At 35.6% G+C, this 21,655-nt stretch overlaps 3 protein-coding genes across 25 annotated transcripts in view; 1 reads left to right on the forward strand and 2 right to left on the reverse strand.

Moving 5' to 3' along the window:
• The window catches only part of PCDH9 (protocadherin 9), an 800,116-nt gene that overhangs the window by 92,847 nt on the left and 685,614 nt on the right, over nt 1–21,655 (forward strand). For 2 of the 23 annotated variants that reach the window (XR_013945261.1, XM_080577025.1), the window contains one exon: nt 1–21,655. This exon is cut by the window's right edge and continues 30,233 nt beyond it. The exons of the other annotated variants lie outside the window; for them this stretch is intronic. Coding sequence is in view for 1 of the 2 variants with exons in the window: in XM_080577025.1 (XP_080433151.1) it covers nt 1–12 (12 nt within the window). In the remaining variant the exon portion in view is untranslated. 23 annotated transcript variants of the gene reach the window in all.
• Nucleotides 9,104–21,655, reverse strand: part of LOC308187742 (uncharacterized protein) — a gene marked incomplete at its 5' end in the record, with an annotated part of 533,458 nt that continues 520,906 nt past the window's right edge. Inside the window, one exon of the mRNA XM_080575983.1 lies at nt 9,104–21,655. This exon is cut by the window's right edge and continues 84,597 nt beyond it.
• LOC308188219 (uncharacterized protein) overlaps nt 9,104–21,655 on the reverse strand; it is a gene marked incomplete at its 5' end in the record, with an annotated part of 30,309 nt that continues 17,757 nt past the window's right edge. The window contains one exon of the mRNA XM_080577042.1: nt 9,104–21,655. This exon is cut by the window's right edge and continues 2,151 nt beyond it.

The raw sequence follows: 21,655 nt of genomic DNA on the forward strand, positions 1-21,655 counted from the left end.
TTCATAGGTTAATGGCACAATGAGTCCCAAAGGAAGAGAAGGGAGACCTATTGCTACTCAGATGCAGAAGATCTTCTCACAGCAACATCTATCAGTATCTTTCTAAAAGGAAACCAAAAGAAGAGTGGACAAATGATACAAAGTCAGGATGCAAATGTCAGTGGGAGAGGAAGTGAATATGAGACTGTGGCCCAGTCAGTGCTATGAGTACAAAAATTCAATCTAAGGTAGGGCCTTTCTACCTCCGGACTGCCATAACTTTGATTAACCTTGCAGTGTTTCAGCACAGGGTCATGCTATCCCATTGACACTTTTCCTTTGAGATGTCAGTCACATTTCAATGACTTTCCAGTGTGGGCTTGTAAGTTCTGTCTCTTCATTGACTTTGAATGAGACAGGTTGCTTATGAATGCAGCTTGGAGTGTCACTCAGATATTCTTGCACTGTGTTATCTTTGATTGACATGTCTGGAGTGGTGGAAAAATTCAGGGTATCTAACTGCCCCTGTTTTGACAGTGAGGACCCTCTTTTTTTTTTCTTTTTATTGTTATTGTTTTTTTTTAATTCTTGAGACTCTTGCCCTTCTGAAGATAATAAAATTTGGTATTGAGTTTCTTTTTTATTATTTTTTTCTTTTGTATTAACAAGCAAAGAAGAGTCCTGTCCTGCAGATGTGGTGACTTAGCACAGGTTTTCACAGCATGAAAAGTGTAAGCTTTACTAATGGAAGATAATATGTTAATGATAACAGAGAAAGTACAGGTTCAGAAAAGGACATAAAAGAATTTCCTATTGGTTCAAGGTAGATAGTTTTATTTTATGTCTGTCTTGTGTAATTCGTAAGGGTTAGGTCCAAAGCTCTTTTAAAAGGACCAGAAAGAAGGGGGAAAAAAATCTAGTTTTCTAGTGTTTATTATTATCAACATAAACTGTAGCTGCTTCTGTGGAAGTTTCACTATGTAGTAGAATGCTGTGTCCCAGAACAGTGATTGTTCCAAGGCAGTGTTATTCAATAAGCTGATTTATAACATATGACTCCAGTTATAATCCAAGAGTTGCTCCATTTATTTTAAACAAAATAAATATTTCTCTGCTGTATCCACTTGAAGTTTATAATCTTGTTTTCAGGAGTGCCCTGGCTCACATAACAGACTTACCCCCCTTCCAGTGCTAACAGAAAATTCAGGGTCTGTGGTGGAGGATGGGAAAACTGTAATATAAAATAGTTCATATTTGTTTCATGGTATTTCATAAATCTGGTTCCCAGGCAGTGAAGGAAAATGAATAAGAAGCATTTTTTTTTTTTTTTAGCTACTACTATAGCTTTCTTGCTCAGCTGAATGGAAAGCAGTATACAAAAACCAGTTACTGCTGGAAACCAAATGCAAAACAATAGCAAACAGAAACTTCTTTAATAAGCATAATCTGTAGTCAGTGAAAGGCAAAGACATCATTAAATTCACAACAGAACTTATTTTTCTACTGTAAACCATAGAGGAAGCAGTCATGCTGAGATGCAAATAAAGAACCAAGGACTGTATCCTGAGTAATGCCGTGCCAAACTTTTGCATGTATGTCCATTTGTGAGGCTGAATCCTGAAACTTGATTAGATCTTTAGCCACCCATTCAGTGCAAAGGGAAAGTACTCTGGGGTGGAATCCACAAAATTTACTGTGATGAGGAGAGGGCTACTTAAGTAAGCTAATAGCAGTGAAAAGGGGATCGGCACATGTTGTCGATCATCATATACAGTTACATCAGCAGGAATAAAAAACGAAAACAACAAAACAAAAAAAATCATAGCTCATAGTCTCATGGCTACAGCACTTGGCAATGGGAGTTGGAATACTCTTGAAAGGCAATTGAAATTAATCCTCTCAAAAGTTACATGAGTGCTTGAACTACTGGATGAGTGGGACCAGTGGTTCTTTCAGCAGACAGTTTTTTTTTTTAAGTGGTACTTACAGTGGTACTTTGTAGAAACCTCAATTTGCTACAGGTGCACAAGAGTGCCTATAAGATCAAGCCCTCAGAAAAAGGAGGCAGAAGAACATCTAGCTTATTGATCCTGATATGGCTTAAGTCTGCTGTAGGTATGAAACTCTTCATCTCTGTTGAAACTTAGACTCTTCCTTATGTGTGCAGAAGCAGGACCTTAGATGTGTGAAAATCTTTAGTGTACAAAGTGTGGAGAGTCTGACCTTGGCATTGCCAGATGCCCATCCAGCTCTCTCATTCCCCTCCTCAACAGGTCAGGGGAGAAAATAAGATGAAAAATATTGTGGGTGGAGGTAAAGCTAGCGAGATCACTTACCAATCATTTTCAAGGCCAAAAAAGACTTAACTTGGAGAAAATTAATTTACTGTCAACTAAAATAAAGTTGGATGGTGAAAAACAAAAACAAATTAAACCACAAGCTTTCTCCCATGCCCAAACAGTGCAGGAGGGGATGGGGAACAGGGTCTTGGGGTTGCATAGAGTACCTCCTCCTCTTCCACTTCCTCCTCCTCCTCCTCCTCCTCCCTCCTTCTCCTACTCTTTTTCCTTCTCCTTCTGCTAACTTTGGGGTTTGCAGGGCTGTTTCTCACACTTTTTTTTTTCTTTTTTTCCCCTCTCTCCTCTCTTGTCTGGTTTTGCCCTTTCTTAAAAATGCTTTCACCAAGGTGATGGCTGCTGGGCCTAGTTGTGTCCTGTGGTGGGGCCCCAGCCTCCTCCTCACAGAGGAGCCCTGGAATCCCCCACTGCTAAAACATGGGTGCCTAACCCCAATACACTAGGATGTGGCACATGAGAAATTTAGCTTGATTCACATATACTGTAGCAACAGAATTTTCACAATTGATATTTTAGGTAGCCATGAAAAATCATCTGTGTTCCATCTTGGTATCAGGAGAATCCCAGGTTGAATTTGTAAGAAATAAGGAAACATTTTTTTTCGTTAACTTGCCTTTAACTTACTATAAGATGTCAGACTAATCATTTAACAATTCTATTCAGTAGTTCCTCTTCCCTTTCTCTCTATATTTTTTCTAATACCAATCACCAAAAGTTTATGAATCCCAATTAATGTTTGTAGTAGCTTTAGGAACTTTGGCAGAACCAGTCAGTTCAAATCTGTGCAAAAACTAGTGCTTCAGTTGGAAACTATACCTTCTTCTTTTAATGCATATTGCAAGCAGATATTAGATTTTATTATGTGGCACACAATACCAATATTAAGTTTACTATGCTTTTTCTGTTTCTAGCTTATACACAAAGAAAATGAAAGCTGATCTATGAAAATCTAACGAGTACATGTATACATTAGTCTATTGACTGTGAAAAACAGATAGGTGCATTTCTAAAAAACTAGATGCCTTTGCTAGTAATAATTTTTATGCTAGTAATAATTTTAATTATTATTTTTTTTAATTTCATTTCTGTTAGTAGTTACACATAATTGTTAACACTCTGATACCTCTTCAAATGATTTTGAGAGTGTTAACATGTTTTCCTCAAAGGTAGAGGTTTCTAATACCTTGTAAGTAGTTTCTTTTTATTCATTTATTTGTATATAATATATTGTATATAACACTAGTGCAAAAGATGTGTATATGTGTACATATATATATATATGATATATATATAGTATAATATGTATATCATTATTCTGTCAATGGCAACATAATGGCCACCCTAGTGATAGGAGCTAATATGCTCAAGAAGAGACCTTCTTAAAACATACTGAAACTCCACGTGATACTGACTTCATTCTTCATTCACCTGTCTTGAAATCTAGCAGAGCCGAAAGAAAAAAAATTGTATTTCCCAGTGGACAGTCATGAGCAAAAAGACAGAAAGCTGTGACATGACTTAAGATATCACACTGGGGGGTCATTGTCTAACTGCAGAGCTCTGTATATTATCACAATAAATGGCTGTGGAAAGTCTTTTAGTTATCTAGAAGAGGTGTTCAGAACCAATTTTCTAATGTATGAGTCTAATATGTGCTTTAATATTAGATGTCTACTGAACTATTTCTCCTGATCTCAGTGCCTGTATTTTTATGCAGTTACTGACAAGGTTTAAGGTGGGTAAAATTAAGCAGGCAGGATCTCTCTTTGGGTCTGTGAAGGTGTGTAACTTCTCTTCATTGCTTAGCTAATTTGCTCATAAAAGCAACTTAACATAATTTAGAAAGTTTGCTTTGCCAAATACTCATGATATAGGTATAAATAAGTTATTAAGTTAGATAGGCTGAGTGCTAAGGGTATATGGATTACATTTACCTAGTGTAGTCAAATATGCAGTGAATGTCTCCCTGAAAAAGTGGGAAACACTCATCATTTTGATTCCCATCAAGCAAAATGGGTTCAGCCCAATTTGTCCCAGTTCAGAGTATGTGCCCTACCCTGACAGATGGAGCAGCAACAACTATTTGAGTGCAGTGCCAGATTTATTAGGTGTGATCCAGAAGTGCTGATTATCAAAACCCTGTCAAGCCCCCTTTATAGATTTAGATGGAGTAGAGAAGGAGGCATGCATTTCTGAGAAAGCAGAAGAATGGATTTAATGCTCAGATTAGACATATGACCGAGTTTCACAGACTTTATGGTTGCTTCACATCCTCTGCAGTGAAGTAGCTGACTGTGTGAGTACTCCTAGCCAGTGGTAATTAAAGTGTAATTAGACATGATCCATTGATGTAGCTCAGCTCATGTGTGGTATGTCTCTGTACCAAGGTCATTTGTGCATGTGTCTAAGACAACTTAGATAAGCAAAAAGTAGTGATTTGAAACAGAAGGATGGGCTATTTACGTTAGGTGTTTAGAAAAACTTCTCAGTGGCAAAGATAGTTAAACATCAGAACTGTTTTGTGATACTGCTGTCACTGCAGATCTGGAAGACATGAGCATATTACAGATAGGAAGAATTGCTTTCTTATGGGTGGAGGCAACTTTCAGTGCTAGGATTTAAAAAAAAAAAAAACAAAAAACACACACACAAAAAAACTTGCTTGCCCTAAGCCATTTAGCAGCAGTTTTATCAAAAGTCTGTGTTTGAGGAGGGTACCTAGTCTTGGTTTCTCAAATTCTGCTGTTCATTTGAACAGAATATTTAGTCCACAGTTTTTGTTTATGATTTTTTTTAATCTCTCTGACAATGTTTATATTTCTATCCTATATACACATAGCTCCTTCTGAGTTCTATTTGTTACTTGGACTTTTCCTATGCAAATTCTGAGCTAGGCTAGATTTGCTAAAATTGTGGTTGCACAAAGAACAATGAAGACAAGATATGTCTTCATATAATCTTCAAGCGTAATAAAATTATTTGCAATCAATATTTAAAAAATGTAGGAGAAAGTATATTTTCCATATTATAAGCTGCAGCTGTCATTCCTGCATCTTTATGCACATGTGCCTCTGGAGAAAATAGCTGTGAGGAAGCTATTCACTTCCACTTCCTTGTGGAAGTCCCTGTTCTGGGTGGAGTGTCATTGCCACAGTCACTCCTTGCATGATTCTAGCCATGAATGTACTTTGTGGCAAATAGTCTTAATTTCAACAGCATGTGCTTTTTATTAATTTTACTTCATTGTATATTTTCACTTTAATTTCATTTGAACTTTATTTTCCTACAGAAAAGTTATATAGAAACTAGAAAATAAATTAAAAAGAATTGCTGACACACTAGGAGACACACAGCTCAATAACTCATTAAGGTTTAGAGATGCTTATTACATATATTCTCAATTTTCATTCACAACATGCGAAGTGCAAACTCTCCATCTCTCCTTTGACTGTGCACTGTTGGTAAAATGGATTACATTTTTTCCTTGCACAGGATATATTGACTATTAAGATCCATGAAAATAAACACAATAAAAAATCTAATGAAATGTTATGGTATAGAATAAGTAGTTGCTTTTAAGGTCTTACTGTTTGAGCTGCATTAATTGTACAAGTTACAGAGTTTAATATTTTTGGAGGAAAAAAATAGGAATTTGCTTGAATTATTCATGTTTTGAAAATGGCCTGTATGACCGCTATTTTCATAACTCATTTTTACTGCAAGTTTAACACATACCAAAACTCCCACTGAATTGAGAAATTAGGATAGTTATGATTTTAGCTAAAGTATTTTCATGCTTTCTTTTAAAGAAAAATATTCCTTATTGTTAATATACCGCACAATGCCATGATTGGGAAAATGCAGACCTATGAAATCATGTAATGTTTTCCTTCAATTCAGTAGGTTATAACAATTTATCCTTTTTAGCATGAACTAGATAGCTCTTAAAAGATTTTTAATCTCCCTTTCTCTCCAGTGCAGGAAAAACCTAGACCCCACAAAAATGACTCTTTCATAACAGATGATGTGGAAACTAACAACAAAAGGAACAGTGTTAAGCCTGGGGTACTTTTTCTGATTTTGGTCTGTAGGAGGGGAGAAACAGAAAATAAAGCTATCCTCTCAGTATTGTCTTTATTCTCCCTCTTAGGGCCACATGGAAATCAATTGATAAAGGGTCTTGTGCACCTTGGATGCAAAAAGGGAGTAAAAGTTGAAGATTTTTGTCTTCAGGGCCCCAAGTTGCCTATGCATGCAGATTAGCTTGGATCTTGGTTCATGTTTCTCACAGTCTGAATCCTAACACAGTTAGCAGCTGGAACCCTAATATCCTCCTTGGAAGATATTAAGCTAGATCCATATTTATTCAGCACCTTTTCAGGAATCAAATTTATGCAATCAAAAAGGATAATTTACTTGCAGCTTGCTGCTCCTCTATTACAGCAGCAATGTTTTTGTCCCTGAGTACAGCCAAATTAATAATTTCTTGATATATGCCAGGTTATATTGCTCTTTCCTGACCAAATAAACTAATTTAAATATGTTGCTTGTACTACACTTGGAGGCTGACCCTAGTAAATTGTGGTGACATCCAGAAAATTACTCATTAGGAAAAGGTATTTAGAATAAATGAGCTGTAGATTGAACGAGAAAATGTGCTATAAATCTCATCTTTTATGTGTTTGATTTAATTTACAGTCCCGGTTCTGGTCCATCTTCATCTGGATATTGCTTTATTCTTAAAAGGATTTAGAACAAAATGCGCATCCACCTAGCATGGTATTTTGAATATTCTCTTACCTTTGACAGACCCTCAGATTTAAGGAAGCAAGAAAAGCATGTTTGCCCTAATGATTTTTTTTTTTAATCAGAAGAAAACCATCAATTCCTAATGAAAAACTGCTAAACACAAAAAAAAAATAAATCGTGCCGTATGGCAATTATGCCAAAAGACTGAATTTATTACCAAATAAAACTGTTGGCTTGTGCATTTCACAGTTTTCTCCATTCACAACCAGTGTGTTTTTAGAGGTTTTCTGTAGGGTTAGTTGCCCAGACTTCTGCAAAAACAACAGTTTGTCCTTATTGCAGTAGGTGTTAGGAAATCAAATCCAACTGGAGCACCGAATGAAATTACAGACTGGTTTTGTCCCAGCTGCATGACACATGCCAAGAGCTGATTTTTCAGTGCAGACATTTAAACAAATGAATACAAAATTATATTTGTTCTCTTACTGAATGAATTATCCTTCTTGTGTTTTTCATATTTCTATGTGCTATATAATATTTCAGCAAATACACTTTTCACTTTCACCTCAGTGAAAATGCTTTTGCACATCACTTTTTCATTTAATAAGTAGTCCCTTAAAGAAGAAAATAACAGCCAAAGTAAAGCTCAATTTGATTTTCCAAATCAAATCAAGTAAACTTTGATAACAAATAGATATTTCTGTCTAACAGACTTATTGCATTAGAGCTAGTCAGATAATAGCCATAATGACTTACAACAGCTTCACATGTGACCTGTTTCATTGTTGCTGTTGCGCTGTTGTTTTGTCAAATGTCATTATTTAAAAATAAATAAATAAAATGTGGGATTCTGGAGTGTTTCACTCACTAGCAGTACAGAAAATTCATGTGCAATTTCTTCTAATACACCCTGGTCTCAGAGAGCCTTCTAATGAATACTCACCTCTCAATATGATTTTTAATGTTTAAAAATATGTGTTTAATATCTGAACTTTTTTTTTTTGCCATCAATTTACTTTATTATCTACAATTTTAATTAGGTCATATTATGCAAAGTATTTCCCTTCTTCCTCCCCCTCTCACCTACTGCAGCTATTCATCTATGAAAGTGGACGTTTGCATTATCAGCTCTGATCAGATTTCTTCTCTGTGAGTCTGTGATGCAGTTAGTATGCATTTAGCATGCATATTTAGGCAACATTTGTACAGACCTTTTTATGTAGCTTGCATCCAAATTGTAAAATGACTTTTTTTTTTTTTTTGGTGCAAGCACCTACTAAATGAACTTTCTTGGTGTGTTCAGCAGTGCTTACTACATTCAAATTTTATTGCCAAAAAGAGGGTGAAGGGATAAATTTGAAGACGTGTGATCCCCTCACTTCCACTTGGCCACGCAGTGTGACTCTCACAATTAAGTTGGCAGAGATCCTTGAGATGTGAAAGGGAATCCTTTAGCAAGGACAATGGTGTTTTTATTTGGCAGTAAGAAAAGATGCAAGGGAATACAATTAAGCTCCATACTCTTGCACTGAATGGCTTAATTCAGCTATGCTCGTTCACCAATATTTCACTCCTGTTGCTGTGATTGGCATGGAAGGGAATACAGGAAAATTAAACCACAGAAGCTCTCTTCACAGGGACAACTTACTTATCTATAACCTGTCAAATTCACCAACAGCTAACATCAGTATATGAAACTGTTTCTGAACATATTCATACAGCTTGTTTGGCAGATCAGTTCTGTGTATGGAACTAATCTTTGAATCTCGTCCCTCTCTCTCGGCCTCTCCTGATTTGCCTTCTTTGGCATCTAATGTAAAGGAAATAGTATAATGTGAATTTGTGAATGATATTTTCAGCAAGTTCATGCTGATATAGAATTTCCCTGAGAGGCAACATTAATAATGGGTTGGCACAACACATTTGCTGGAGTGGATTTGATGCCTTGATTGAGTTTCCGTGGTGCGTTTGTTGTTGCTTTGGGGAACGTGTGGATATTGGGTTCAACAGACCATAGAATTTTGAATTAACCTCTCTTTTTCTCTTCATGAATATAATGGCTTCACAATATGTTCTTGCCTGGCCTTTTATTTAAGAGAAAGAAGAGAAGCTTTAATTAAAAAAAAAAAAAAAAAAACATTTTTGAGTGCATTGTGAGGAAAAGTAAATATACATAAGAAAACATTGACTCATAAGAATCTCTTAGGCTACTTTCCCTCAAGAGCATCCTACACTGATTCACTATAAAATATTCAGTTCAGCCCTGAAGTGTAAAAGACGAAAACCATTAGCACTAAGTTCAGAAATGGCAGCTTCAGTTACACACTTTGTTTTGGAGAAGCCTGTGATGAATTTGAGAGACTCCTGGATGATTTTCAAGAGTCTTGTTAAACCCTGTCAGCAGTCTCATTTTAGGTAAATATCTCTTTTTCTTGCAGTTGTAATTGAATAATGCAATTTTACAAGAAAAATTGGGGGGGGGGAAGGAAAAAAATATATATATATTTTTTTCTTCATTCCCTGATGCTGTGTTCAAATAATCTTCTGTTTGCTTTTTTAGTCAACTAGAAATTTGCTATGAGGGTCTCAAAACACCAGAGGAACAATCTGATCTTTGCCTTATTTCCAAATCCGAAGATTTTTGTGTGTGTGAGCTACACATTCAAATGGGGGAGAGGATAGTGGGTAACAGAAAACAATAATTAGAGCTATATCTGTATTGCAAGGTGAAAAATGTGCTCAGGGTTAACTTAAGGGAAAGCTGATATAAAAATACTAATACGATGATTTGTAAACTGAGGTATAGAGTGAGCTTGAAATCTGTGTTATTTTAAAATGACATACCTGCCAAAGTACGTAACCTTCCTTACATACTCCTACTCCTACTCCTTAGGTTGTTACATTACAAAGAATGTAAAGCTTTACATTTGCTCTATCTTCAATATTTCACCATATGTTTACTCTTTAAGACCTGTTTGTTTATCAAGAAGGATGTTTGTTATTTTAATTCACTAGGCATCTACTTCAGATCAATCTCATATTATTTTGGTTGTTCATCTCACAAGCATATGTTTATATCTAAGCTTTTAATTCAAAACAATAATCAAAAATAGTCTGGAAAAATATGATTACTAAAGGTTTTGGTTTTATTTTAGAGGAAACATGATATGAACTGTTTTTTCAAGTTTACTAATTTTACCTTATCTTAACGGCAATCCATTGATATATTCCTGAATGCTCTTTCTAAGTAAGTGCTGGCCATGATTACAAAAATGAATAAAGCTATTGCATACTTTAGCAATTTGTTTCCTGAGATCCTTGTTCAAAGTTGTGTAGGTTTTAGAAAGCAAATTAATTCTGAGAAAGTTAAATTAACCCTAGGGAAAGTCTGTCTGTATTTCAGACTTGCAGTAAATAATTTACGTGGAATTTATTTGCTTTAGGAATTAGTTCAACAGATACTGACCATCCTTTAGCTCTTAAGATAAGAGTGTTTAAGGCTTTAAATGTTTTCATTTCCTGACAGACACACCAAAAAGTGCAAATTTCTTCCTTTTGATTATAATTCACTACAGCAATCAAAAAAAAAAAAAAAAGGCATTTCATAGGTTATTGTATGAAAGGGGAATTTTTTTATTTTTCAAATTTTCTTGTTCTCACTATTTTAGCTCCACGTTTGCTAACAACAAGAAACACAAGCTTTAAGTGCATAAAGCACAGGGTGAAGCTTGAAAGCCTGAAGGAGTAGGGGACACTGTTGTTTTATTGTCAACTGACTTAACATTGTGATAGAAACACAGAATTGTAAAATCATATCATAGTTTGGGTTGGAAGGAACCTTAAAGATCATCTAGTTCCAAAACCCCCTGCCATGGGCAGGGACACCTTCCACTAGACCAGTTCACTCAAAGTCCCATTCAACTGGCCTTGATGGGATGGGGCATTCACAACTTCTCTTGGCAACCTGTTCCAGTGCCTCATGACTGTCATGGTGAAAAATTTCTTTCTAATAGCTAAGCTAAATCTACCCTCTTCTAGTTTAAAGCCATTGCACCTTGTCCTATTAGTACACTCCCTGAAAAAGAGTCCCCCTCCAGCTTTCTTGCAGGCCCCCTGTAGGTACTAGAAGGCTGCTATAAGGTCTCCCCAGAGCATGCTCTTCTCTAGACTGAACTTCCCCATCTCTCTCAGCTTTTCTTCATAGGAAAGGTGCTCCAACCCTCTGATCATCTTTGTGGCCCTCCTCTGGACTTGTTCTAATAGGTCCTTGTGCTGGGGGCCCCAAAGCTGAATGCAGTGCTCCAGGTGGGATCTCACAAGAGCAAAGTAGAGAGGGAGAATCACCTCCCTCCTGCTGGACACACTTCTTTTCATGCAGCCCAAGATACAGTTGGCTTTCTGGGCTGCAAATGCACATTGCTGGCTTTTGTTGGGTTTTCGTCCACCAACACCTCCAAGTCCTTTTCCTCAGGGCTGCTCTCCATCCATCCTCCACCCAGCCTGTATTTGCGCTTGGGATTGCCCCAACCCAGGTCCAGGACCTTGTACTTTGGCCTGTCAGATGTTGGCTTATGAGATAAACAACCAGGCATTCCTGCTCTTTTTGCTCTTGCCTTTGCTTATTCCATCTCCACAGATAAGAGTCAAAATTGGTTAATAAATGATAGTGCCCGTTGCTCTAAGGTGGGTACAGAGAACTGAGAATCCCAGTAATGCTGTAAAGTGATATGAAGCATTTCTTTAAAACTGTTCTTCCCACTATTTTTATCTCTACTGGGCTCAGCTGTAAAAGTGACAGGGAAATTTTAGCAGAAGTTGTCACGATGTTGCCAAGCCCACACAACTGTACTTGATTTGGAAATCCAGCTTCTTGCATGGCGTGAAATGTGGGCAGTTTTGGTATCAAATCGGTCTGCTTTTTACATGCAAATAAAAAACACTTAGCTTGTTACCATATGGAACAAAAGTAATTACTAAGGATGAAAGGCAAAACAAGACAATTAACATGCTTGTTGTTTGTCAAGAAGCAACCTTCTACATCTCAGAACGCTGTAATTCAGGTCTCATGATGAGGGTTTGTGGGAATGCACCAGAAGTAGTGATTTGAAAGATTTATTCACTTATTGCAGTGACAAATGCAATGGAAACCTGTTCAGAGACTTGCTTTATACTCAATTGCCTCTTGTAACTGATTCATTTATCAGATATTTGACTAGGAGGAACTCAGTGTAACATTATATTGATGTAAATCAGTGCAGAACGAAATATGTTGAATTTCATGGGCTTGCCTGAACAGCAGAACTGATTATCTCTGTATCTTAAATATCAGGCATTTACTTTGATAGGGTTTGCCACCTGTTGAATTCAATCTTTTTGTAGCTGTCTTTCTTATGAAATGGTAATTTCTACATAAAGGTATTATTAATTATTAATTTATACATAAATATAGGGAAATTTTGTATATATGAAAACACTGTAACACAGGAAATTGCTCATGATTTCCTGTCTTCTCTCCTTTGATTTGGGTCAAGGTTACAAGAGGAGTTATCATTTTTCTGTGTCAGAATATTAAAAAGTGAGTATGTTTTAGAGCATATTTTCATGTTCTGTGATCTAGCTTCAGTAAGACCAGTTCTTCTATACAACATAACTCCAGTTTACAGGCACATTCTTCCTTCACTTGTTTTCTTCTTCAGAGAAGCTTCAGTTCTTAAAACTGTAAAGAAAATGGTTTCAACAAAAGTCCCAGAAGAAGAGTCTGTAACTGGCCAAACAGAGAGAATAGGTTAGCAGTCTGCAGTCCCCATGGTCCATATTAGGTACTTTAATTTTGAAAAAATACACAACTCTATGAGCATTAGGGACCCTGTTAAATCCTTAGCCACCACAGAGTCTCCAATCTTGAGTGAAAAATTCCTTAATGTGACATGACATTCTCTTGTATCTGAGTTGCAGTGTATCCATTTCCCCACGCTCAGGAAATACCCTGGCATTTTCTCCATCTTTCCTGATATGTTGATTTCTCTTCATGGCTTGATGAACTGGATAGGGAATCTAGGGAGAATGAGAAATATGGAATCCAGTGTATGTCTTTATCTATTTCAGCAATCTCCATTCATAGGATTTATGGTTATTTTTTTCTGAATAATCCCTTCTAATTTGGGGGTCATTACTACACAAGCAATGTGTATAGACATGACTAGGCTATTTTAGTCTAATTTAATTTTCTTGCCACAATATTTTTCTTAAAAGTAATGTTTCCACAATATTCTCCAGTGAATGCTTCATGTATATAAAAATAAGAAGATGGAAAATTACAAGACAAAAAATGGTCTTTTTTTGAGCCTTTCTTACCCAGGAGAAAATTTAATAATTTTTATGGAGCATATTCATAAAATATTGTCTACTGTATATGAAATGATTGAAATATCCTGAAAATATCCACTATGTGCTTCTTAAAATAAAAATTAAGAATGCATGGTTATATAGGTATATATCTACTTATTACTCACACAGTTATTATAATACAGGTGTTACGATGAGAAAGTGAAGCCAGAGAGGTTCGGATACACACACACACACAAAAAAAAAGTTGACCTGGGTGGTGTAAGTGCTGACTTACTAGTTGCCAACAGAACTACATTAAATGTTTTAATTGATCCACATGACATAGCAGCAACTTGTCCAAGAGGGCTGTGTTTTTGTTTTGTACTGGAAAGACAGCAGCCTTAATTAAGATTTGTGTGATGACTTTAACTGAATTTTTCTTCATTTAGTCAAAGCCTTTAAATTTCTTAATAGTGCTGTTTATAGTATGCTGATTTGAGCTAATTTTACTACACCAGATGATACACTGATTTAGAAATGCATGTAGTAGTCCAATTTTGAATGGAGGGAGACCCTTTCTTGGTTTATTCTTGTAGGCACGTATTGTTTGCTCTGACCTGTAATTCATGTAATAATTCATTTTTAATGCTGGCACAGGTGTCCTTTTGAATTTAAGTATGCTTTCCCTACATATTGTCTGATATAATTTTTTTTTCTGATGTATGGCTCATTATCACATCATTCTGTGTGTGCAAGTATTTTTATAACATCAGCTTTTGTAGCTGTTTCTAGTTCCATAGTTGAATTTCCTATTCTCATTTCTGAGTTTTATATTCAAACTGTATGCATGAGCTTTAAAATACCATATTCGAATCACTCTTTCAATTTTTCAGTGAAATTTGAATCTGTCTGAACCTGATTTATTCTCCAGCCCCAAAACAAATGATCTGATCAAGTAACAGTTGAGAAAAATAGCAAAGAATTACAGAGTTCCCTGTAATTTCAGATCTAGATAGCTACCTATGGCATTACAATGGTGAAGGCTTGACTCTGCAGAAATTATTTATGGTAGTTCTTAAACATACAGGTATGTTTTTAGATTTTCTTTAAAAAGTGTTTGTGGTTTTTTTTTTTTTTCCTCCTCTAAATAGAAATGGAAACAAATCACACACACACACACACACACACAAAAGAGAGACTAACTCTAATTAAGTCATCACTGACAGATATTTATTTCTTAAAGTCACCCAGCTAGGGGAACTCCAAAGGTCACTTAGCAGTCTATTTCAGTGTTTCAGTATCCTTCCTTAGTGCTAGAAAGTTTTTCAGCATCTTGCTACAATTTAATTTCATTGCTTCATCATGGCCAAGACATTCCTCTTTAGAGCTATCTTTTATACATTAAAATATTTATATCATCTTTATCTTCAGCTTCCTCTTGTTTAGATTTAGGAATCTCAGGTTGTTCAATCTCAGATCTTTCCTTGTTGGTCAGATTCCTAGTAGTTCTCCTTTTGAGTTTATTGTAGTCCATTGTTGGTTTGTATCTCTTGAGCTGCCCAAAATAGGACAGAAGCAATCCATATCACGTTTTACCAAAACTAGAGCAAAGCATAAGTTTTATCTTGTATATCCTGCAGGTAGTTTTAAGGTAAAATTTTTAATATCCAAGGATGATTTATTTTCAGATTGGATCCTTTCAGATCTCCAGATCCTCCCTTGAAAAGCCTCTACTTAACTGCACAGATTTTTTCCTTTTAAAATCTGCATTTTAACCTACCTTCCAACACACTGGCGGGCCCAGCTATGTGCCTTCTTTAAATGCAGTATGCAGTATTATTAAAAGTTTTTTTTTTTAATTATTATTTTTAAAAATAATAATTAATAGCATAATCTTGATTGCTCTCTCTCTACAAAGTTATCTAATCCATTTTGTATGCACACTACATTAGCTACTTAAGCAATTTTTCTTTTTCTCTTTTTTGTATGTTTGAGAATTTTCTGTGAGGCAAGAACCTTGAGGCCGTGTAAGTGAATGTAAATGGATTGCAACTCATCTATCCACAAGGTCTGTTACCATTTTGGGGAAAGAAATATTTCAGTTGACATGATTTGTACTTAGAGGATTGACTAATTCTTAACAAATTGATTTTGCCTGTTTCTTACCTCCATTTCATTATTTCCAAGAACTTATAAAGCACACTGTTCATTTGTTCTAGATTTTTTGTGAGACTTAATAGCTGTCAGTTTTATTACTCCTAAAATCATGCTTTCTTTTTTAAGATATTATGTTTTTATTTTTCCATTTTATTGATACCTTATGTGTCCTTCAAAGACTACTTTTCTAATTGTAACATAGTTTTGAGATGGCTTTACCAGTTGTTGAAGTACTCTAGGAGGAAGTTCATCAGGCACATCTGTTCTGAAAAATAATTTACTTAAGTACTTTCCAACCTTTTCTGCCTGCATTTTGAATTGAAATAATTCCTTTTTTTTTTGTGTGTGTGTGTGTGTGTGTGTGTGTGTTAATTATGCTAGTCAACCCCTCATTGTTGACCTTTTAGTTTAGAACTAATGAAAAAAGGCATTAAACACTTTGGTCTTCGTAGTGTCATCTGTCAGTAACTTTTCTCTGTTGGACAACAGAACACCACTTTCCTTTGTCATTCACTTAGTTTGAATAGATTCAATTAGATCAGTGCAGGATGGGGATTTTTGTAATTATGTTTTATCCTCGCAGTAGGTCAGTTTACATTTCCATTGAAGGGAACTTTCTATTGACCTTACTGTATTCATGTATGTTCCAAATTCAAATTCCTTGTATTCCTGAAATGTTTTATACAACTAATCATGCATATTATATTAAAAAAAAAAAAAAAAAAGACATTCAAGCCAAAGCTAGGAAAAGCTGAAGTTCAGAAGCTTGACAGTTTTGTTTGTCTTGTGACACATTCTTCACATTATTATTCACACAAAAGTGAACACTTCAGCGACTGGAAATTATTTTGGCATGATCAGTCAGTCAGAGGATTTGATGGTGTCAACATTCCTGATTCTCTAATTTACTGCAGAGGACCTTTATATTCTGGATTTTTTTTTTTTAACAGATCAAGATATCTTCAATCATAACTGTTCTACTAGGATAGATGAAGATATCAATCACACGAAACATAAAAGTGTTAAAAAGGAACAACAACAACAACAACAAAAATCACAATTTTATCTCTCAGAATGAACTTGAATTGAATTGTCCTTGCCCTCTTGTTTAAATTTCAAAATTTGTTAATATAGTACTTTTAGATTTACTCCTGATATTGTTTAAAAATATATTCAGCAGGAATAATCTCCTCTTCTCAGGTATATTCTCAGGTAATTCTCAGTTATACAGACCACAGTGAAGACTTTCTATAGTTGAATTAATGCAGGGCTTTCTACACATAAATTACTGCAAATACGTTCCTCTTTCTCACTTTGTCTCTTTCTCACTATGTCACTCAAGCAGAATCATCTCAACCGTTTTTAAGATTACATGAAAATCTCACAAATAGAATTTAAAAAACTAAGTGAAATAGAATAAAGTTAAAAAATGGTTTTGGTATGACAATACTTTCTGTAACACTTCAGTAGTATCTGTTTGACTTTCTGTAAACAACTGTTCTGTGTGGCATGGTACCACCAGTACAAGATGGCTGAAGGTAGTTTAAAACAGTTAGATGAGGATACTTAGGCCATTTTTATGAAGCAAGTCCTTCAAAAATTTCTCTACTGCCTGAAGCAGAATGTGGTTTTAGCATTGCATTTAGCAGTGCAATTTGCAGACGGCCTGTAAAGTGAAGAATGGGAAAGCTGACAACTAGGACAATATACTCCTGGTTGCCTTTGTCTTCAGATGGGACAAGAGCATTGAATTTGAAGATATGGACTCTGTAGCTATTCATATTTACTATTAGTCCCTGGAAGGGGAGCTTCCTGACCAGTGGAGACTGGGATTTACAGTGCTGAAAATGCATTAAATCTGCCTTGGGAACTTAGAGAAAGACTCCACAATTATAGAAGAGATTTGTCTTATTGTGTATATGACAAAACCTCCGTAGAAGAATGCGCTCAAAAGCTGAATTTTTTGCTTACAATATATGTTCTTCAGGATGAATAACTTGAGAGCTTTTTATTGGATATATAAGTAATAAGATGTACAGCATCAGTTACCCATGTAAAATGCTCTGCTATGAGGTCTTTGGAGATTTCAGGATGTTTTCTTGTAAGTAGATAACTTGGAAGAAAAACTTGCCCTTTGTTATAATACAGGTTGTCAGTGATGCCGTGGCTGATAATGTACCATAAGCACTTACAGGCAATTTACTGAAGCTGTGATAACTAAATTTCATGCCAAAGATGTCTAAATTATTTGTGAGATTTTAACAGCCTAAAACACAGCTAAAATATTTTCTAAAGGATTGAAAACATAAGATTCCATTTTGAACTGACAGTAAATTTAGGCTTAGAGGGGAGAAATATTTTTAATTCAGCCATATTTAGATAGCATTATGCTTATTTGTTGTCACCAGGGTGGGGCTTTTTTGTTGTTTTTGGATCCCATGAACTGCTTACTGTTGCTTGGTTAGGTATGTCAGGTGCTAACTTGCTGTAGGCAGCACAGAGACCTAAATGAGTGAAATGCTGTCATAGCCTTGGGCACCTAACATCAATTCTCTTTGTTGGCATCGTACAGGTAATTCTGAGTGTGGATGATACTAATTTATCACAGCCATACATATCACAAGGATACAATCAGTCTCAGCTAAAACTGAAAGAGTAGACAATGTATGCTAGAATATATATGTTGTAGCTTTCATCATTCTGTTTACCAAATACCATTTTGAATACTTTACAATATTTGCACAACATTATAGGCAAACAAAGCAAATTAAGTGGTACAACAACAAAAAATCATTTCTCTTCATGGCTTTGTATTTCAGAAAACATTGCATTAATCTCTCCATTCTAGTCATTGTTATAACATTCTTTTACCATCTTCCAGATTTTTTTTTTTATCATTTCTACTAAATCTAAGAAATGAATGGAGGTAATAGTCCCATCAGCCTTGTGATGACTGGAAACAGTCCACCGTATGTAAGCAAGGTCTCAGATTTTGTTGTTTATATGGGGGCAGTGTGGCATTACAAGGCCTTTTACAAATCTTCCAGGTTTCTTAAACCTTGCTTCTGTCTTTATTAGACTGAGCTTCATTACCAGTAAAACTCCTGTGCATTCATCTGTTGATTAAATTGCAGGTTTGTGCAAATGCTAAGTAAAGTTTAGCTAATGGCGAAACCTGCTGCAGACAGCATGCATTGGCAATCAAAATAAATTACTTGGCAATCAAAATAAAAACTAAGATTTTCTAGGGGTAAGTAACTATTCAGTATGTAGCACAGCATGTGTGTAAACATTGTTCTCTGATTTAGGTACACATTAATTTTAATAACCTGTTTTCTTCCATAATATTTTTTCCTGTTCTACTGTATCTATTCAGTTTATCAATGTTAAGCATTAGGTACTAGGTAATTATTAATATTATTTGTAATAGTAATGATAATATTGTATGCACAAATATATTGAGTGACCTCAAACAAGATAAAATATTGATTTTTTCCCTTTTAGAAATAAAATGGTTGAAGACAAGACTAAACCCCCAACCCTTCTCCCCAAACACCTATTTGATTTTATGCAGTATTTTCTTCTTGATAATGCAGTGAAAAACACCGTTTTCATGGCCAGATCGTTACAAAGAAGATGAGATAAACCCCACTGGTTCTTTGGTCATTTTTGGAGAGGTGTCTTAGTGGTTTATCAGGAGTCTGGAAATTAACAAGAATCCATTTAGGCCATAGTACCTGGTCCACAACATTTATCTGAGATTTTTAAAGGACTGAAATGATTGCATCTTCCTCCACCTACAGTCCAGGACCTCTTCACTTAATGTATATCCCCGCAGTAGTTGTTTTACAATGGATTTTTTTTTTTTTTTTTTTTAGCTTAACATAGTTCGTCCTCTTGACTGCTTCAGCAAGCTTTTGCATTTCTTCAGTCTTGGTTCGATATTGTAACTTTCCAAGGTAATTCTGAGTAGGAAATAAAATAAACAAGATTGTATGTGCAATTACAGTAGATATTGAACGTGGTATGTTTGGAATTATCAGTGCATAGGTCACCATCTTAAGAAGATGTTATTGTCAAGGGCTAGAATTTAGTGAAGTAAACTTCAACACTTTGAATGGTGAAGCAGTAAGACCTGCTAGTTGTATTGAGAAATCCTTCCTCGTATTGATTTTATTTTTCTTGGAGAAAAATAGTAATAAAAATGGATTCTAGAATAAATTTAATTTACAGGTTCTTTTCTCTGCTGCATAAAAGCATCCATTTTTAACCGTTAAAAAGCTGGTCTTCTAATCCATATTAGTTAAACAGACACTGTGCTGAAAAAGAAATTGCAGTTAAATTGCTGGCATGATTGTATTTTTATGGAGGTAAAAAGACAGCTAACTGAATTGGAAACAAGAGAACATTTCTTTCTTTCTGTGTTGATACAGAGGAATCATTAAATCTCATATCAGGCTTGCAGGCACTACAGAGGTACAGACATTTCAGAGATCTTCAACCTCTTAGGAGCTTTGGAAGTTAATGAGCCATCCCATAGTTATTATTTTGTGTTTGCTCTGGGCTTTTATTTGATTTTCATATTGTAGTGTGATGTCCTGTGTGTGTGCGCTGAATGACACCAGGTCTAGAAATGCTATGTTTTCCGGTACAGACGGGCTATACCATTCAAATCTTTTAATGTTATTTGAGCCTTTTGTGATCCCCCAAGTATCCCAACACCATTTAGCATTTCAGACAAGAATCAGTAGGGATCTGTGGAGCTTTTGGAGATTCCAGGAAACTTTGGCCATGGTGAAGTCTGTAGCACGAGGTTCTGCCAGATATACTGGGACATCTAAATATTCTCGTTATCTACCCATAACATAAGTAATGCGTCATCTTCCCTTCCCTTCAGGCCACATTTTGTCCCTTGCTTGTCTCAGTACTGCCCTGTTGTAGGTATTTTGTTGTCAGGATGAAGGGCAACCAGTCGCTATGGGAAGAAGGGCTAGTTGCCTCCAGTTCCTTCCCCTTGTCTTTGGAAGACTGGAGGAGCCAGCCAGAAACCAGTGCCCCAGATAAATCCAGAGAAGCAAATGGATAACAAGGAGAAGGGAAAGCAAAAGGAACAAACAAAACAAAACAAAACAGAAAAGCAAAAAACCTAAAGTATTAGAATCAAACAATATTTGTATCATTTGGATTCAGTCATTGATACTACTTTCCTGTTTGTTTTTCCTTCTGAGAAAGTCAGAAATACTTTAAAAAAAAAAAGTAGGGGGGGAGGGGGGGAGGTATCCTTTCTACTGAATGTTATAAGACTAGTGCTCTAACGAAATCTTCCAGTAAAGAAGTAGATGACAAAATATTTAAACATCTGGCAAAAGTGACCTCCTCTCCCTGTAAGGCTAACTAAGAACACCACTAGAGTCACTGGTGATACAACATTAGTATAGCTTGATTTATGCAATCTGCTCATTCAGACCCAGAAAGCACAGCAGGAATGTCATCATTAGAAATGATGATTTGTCTTGAGCGTGTTATGTGTTTGAACTAGCAGGCCTGTGCCAGAAGAAACTGAAGTTACTCCTGGATTAAACTAGGTCCTTTAGACATAACACTTAGAAGTCAGTAGCAATCCTTCCATCTTCTTCTTCAAGCTTTTGATCAGAAACTCAGGGTCAATTTTCTTCAGCTAGTAGCATCCTTTTAGAGAATTTCAAACAAAACTCAAAACTATTCCTCTTCACACATTCTGTCACCTATCTGGCAGAAGTCTGTCTTTTATTTAGAGACTTTTATTCAAGTTTCTCATCTTACTGGTTTTGATTACTGGTTCTGAAACCAGGAAAACAAAACAACCATGTTTTTTTTTTTTTTCTGAAAATATATTTATCATTTGAAATAAAATGACTAGTGGTGGAGTTCATAATATTTTGAACCTAAGTAAGAAGTTAAAGATCAAGAGTCAGCTGAGTGAACAATATTTTTTCATATGGGGAAGGGGGTTAAGGATTAAAAAAAGCATTTGTTTTATAGCAATCAGGCCTTCTTGTGCTGACATGCAGTGTTTTTCCACTCCAGTTGACATGGTTAAACATCCT

Source organism: Anser brachyrhynchus (genome assembly GCF_964034855.1).
Source record: "Anser brachyrhynchus genome assembly, chromosome: 1".
NCBI classification, from domain to species: Eukaryota; Metazoa; Chordata; class Aves; order Anseriformes; family Anatidae; genus Anser; species Anser brachyrhynchus.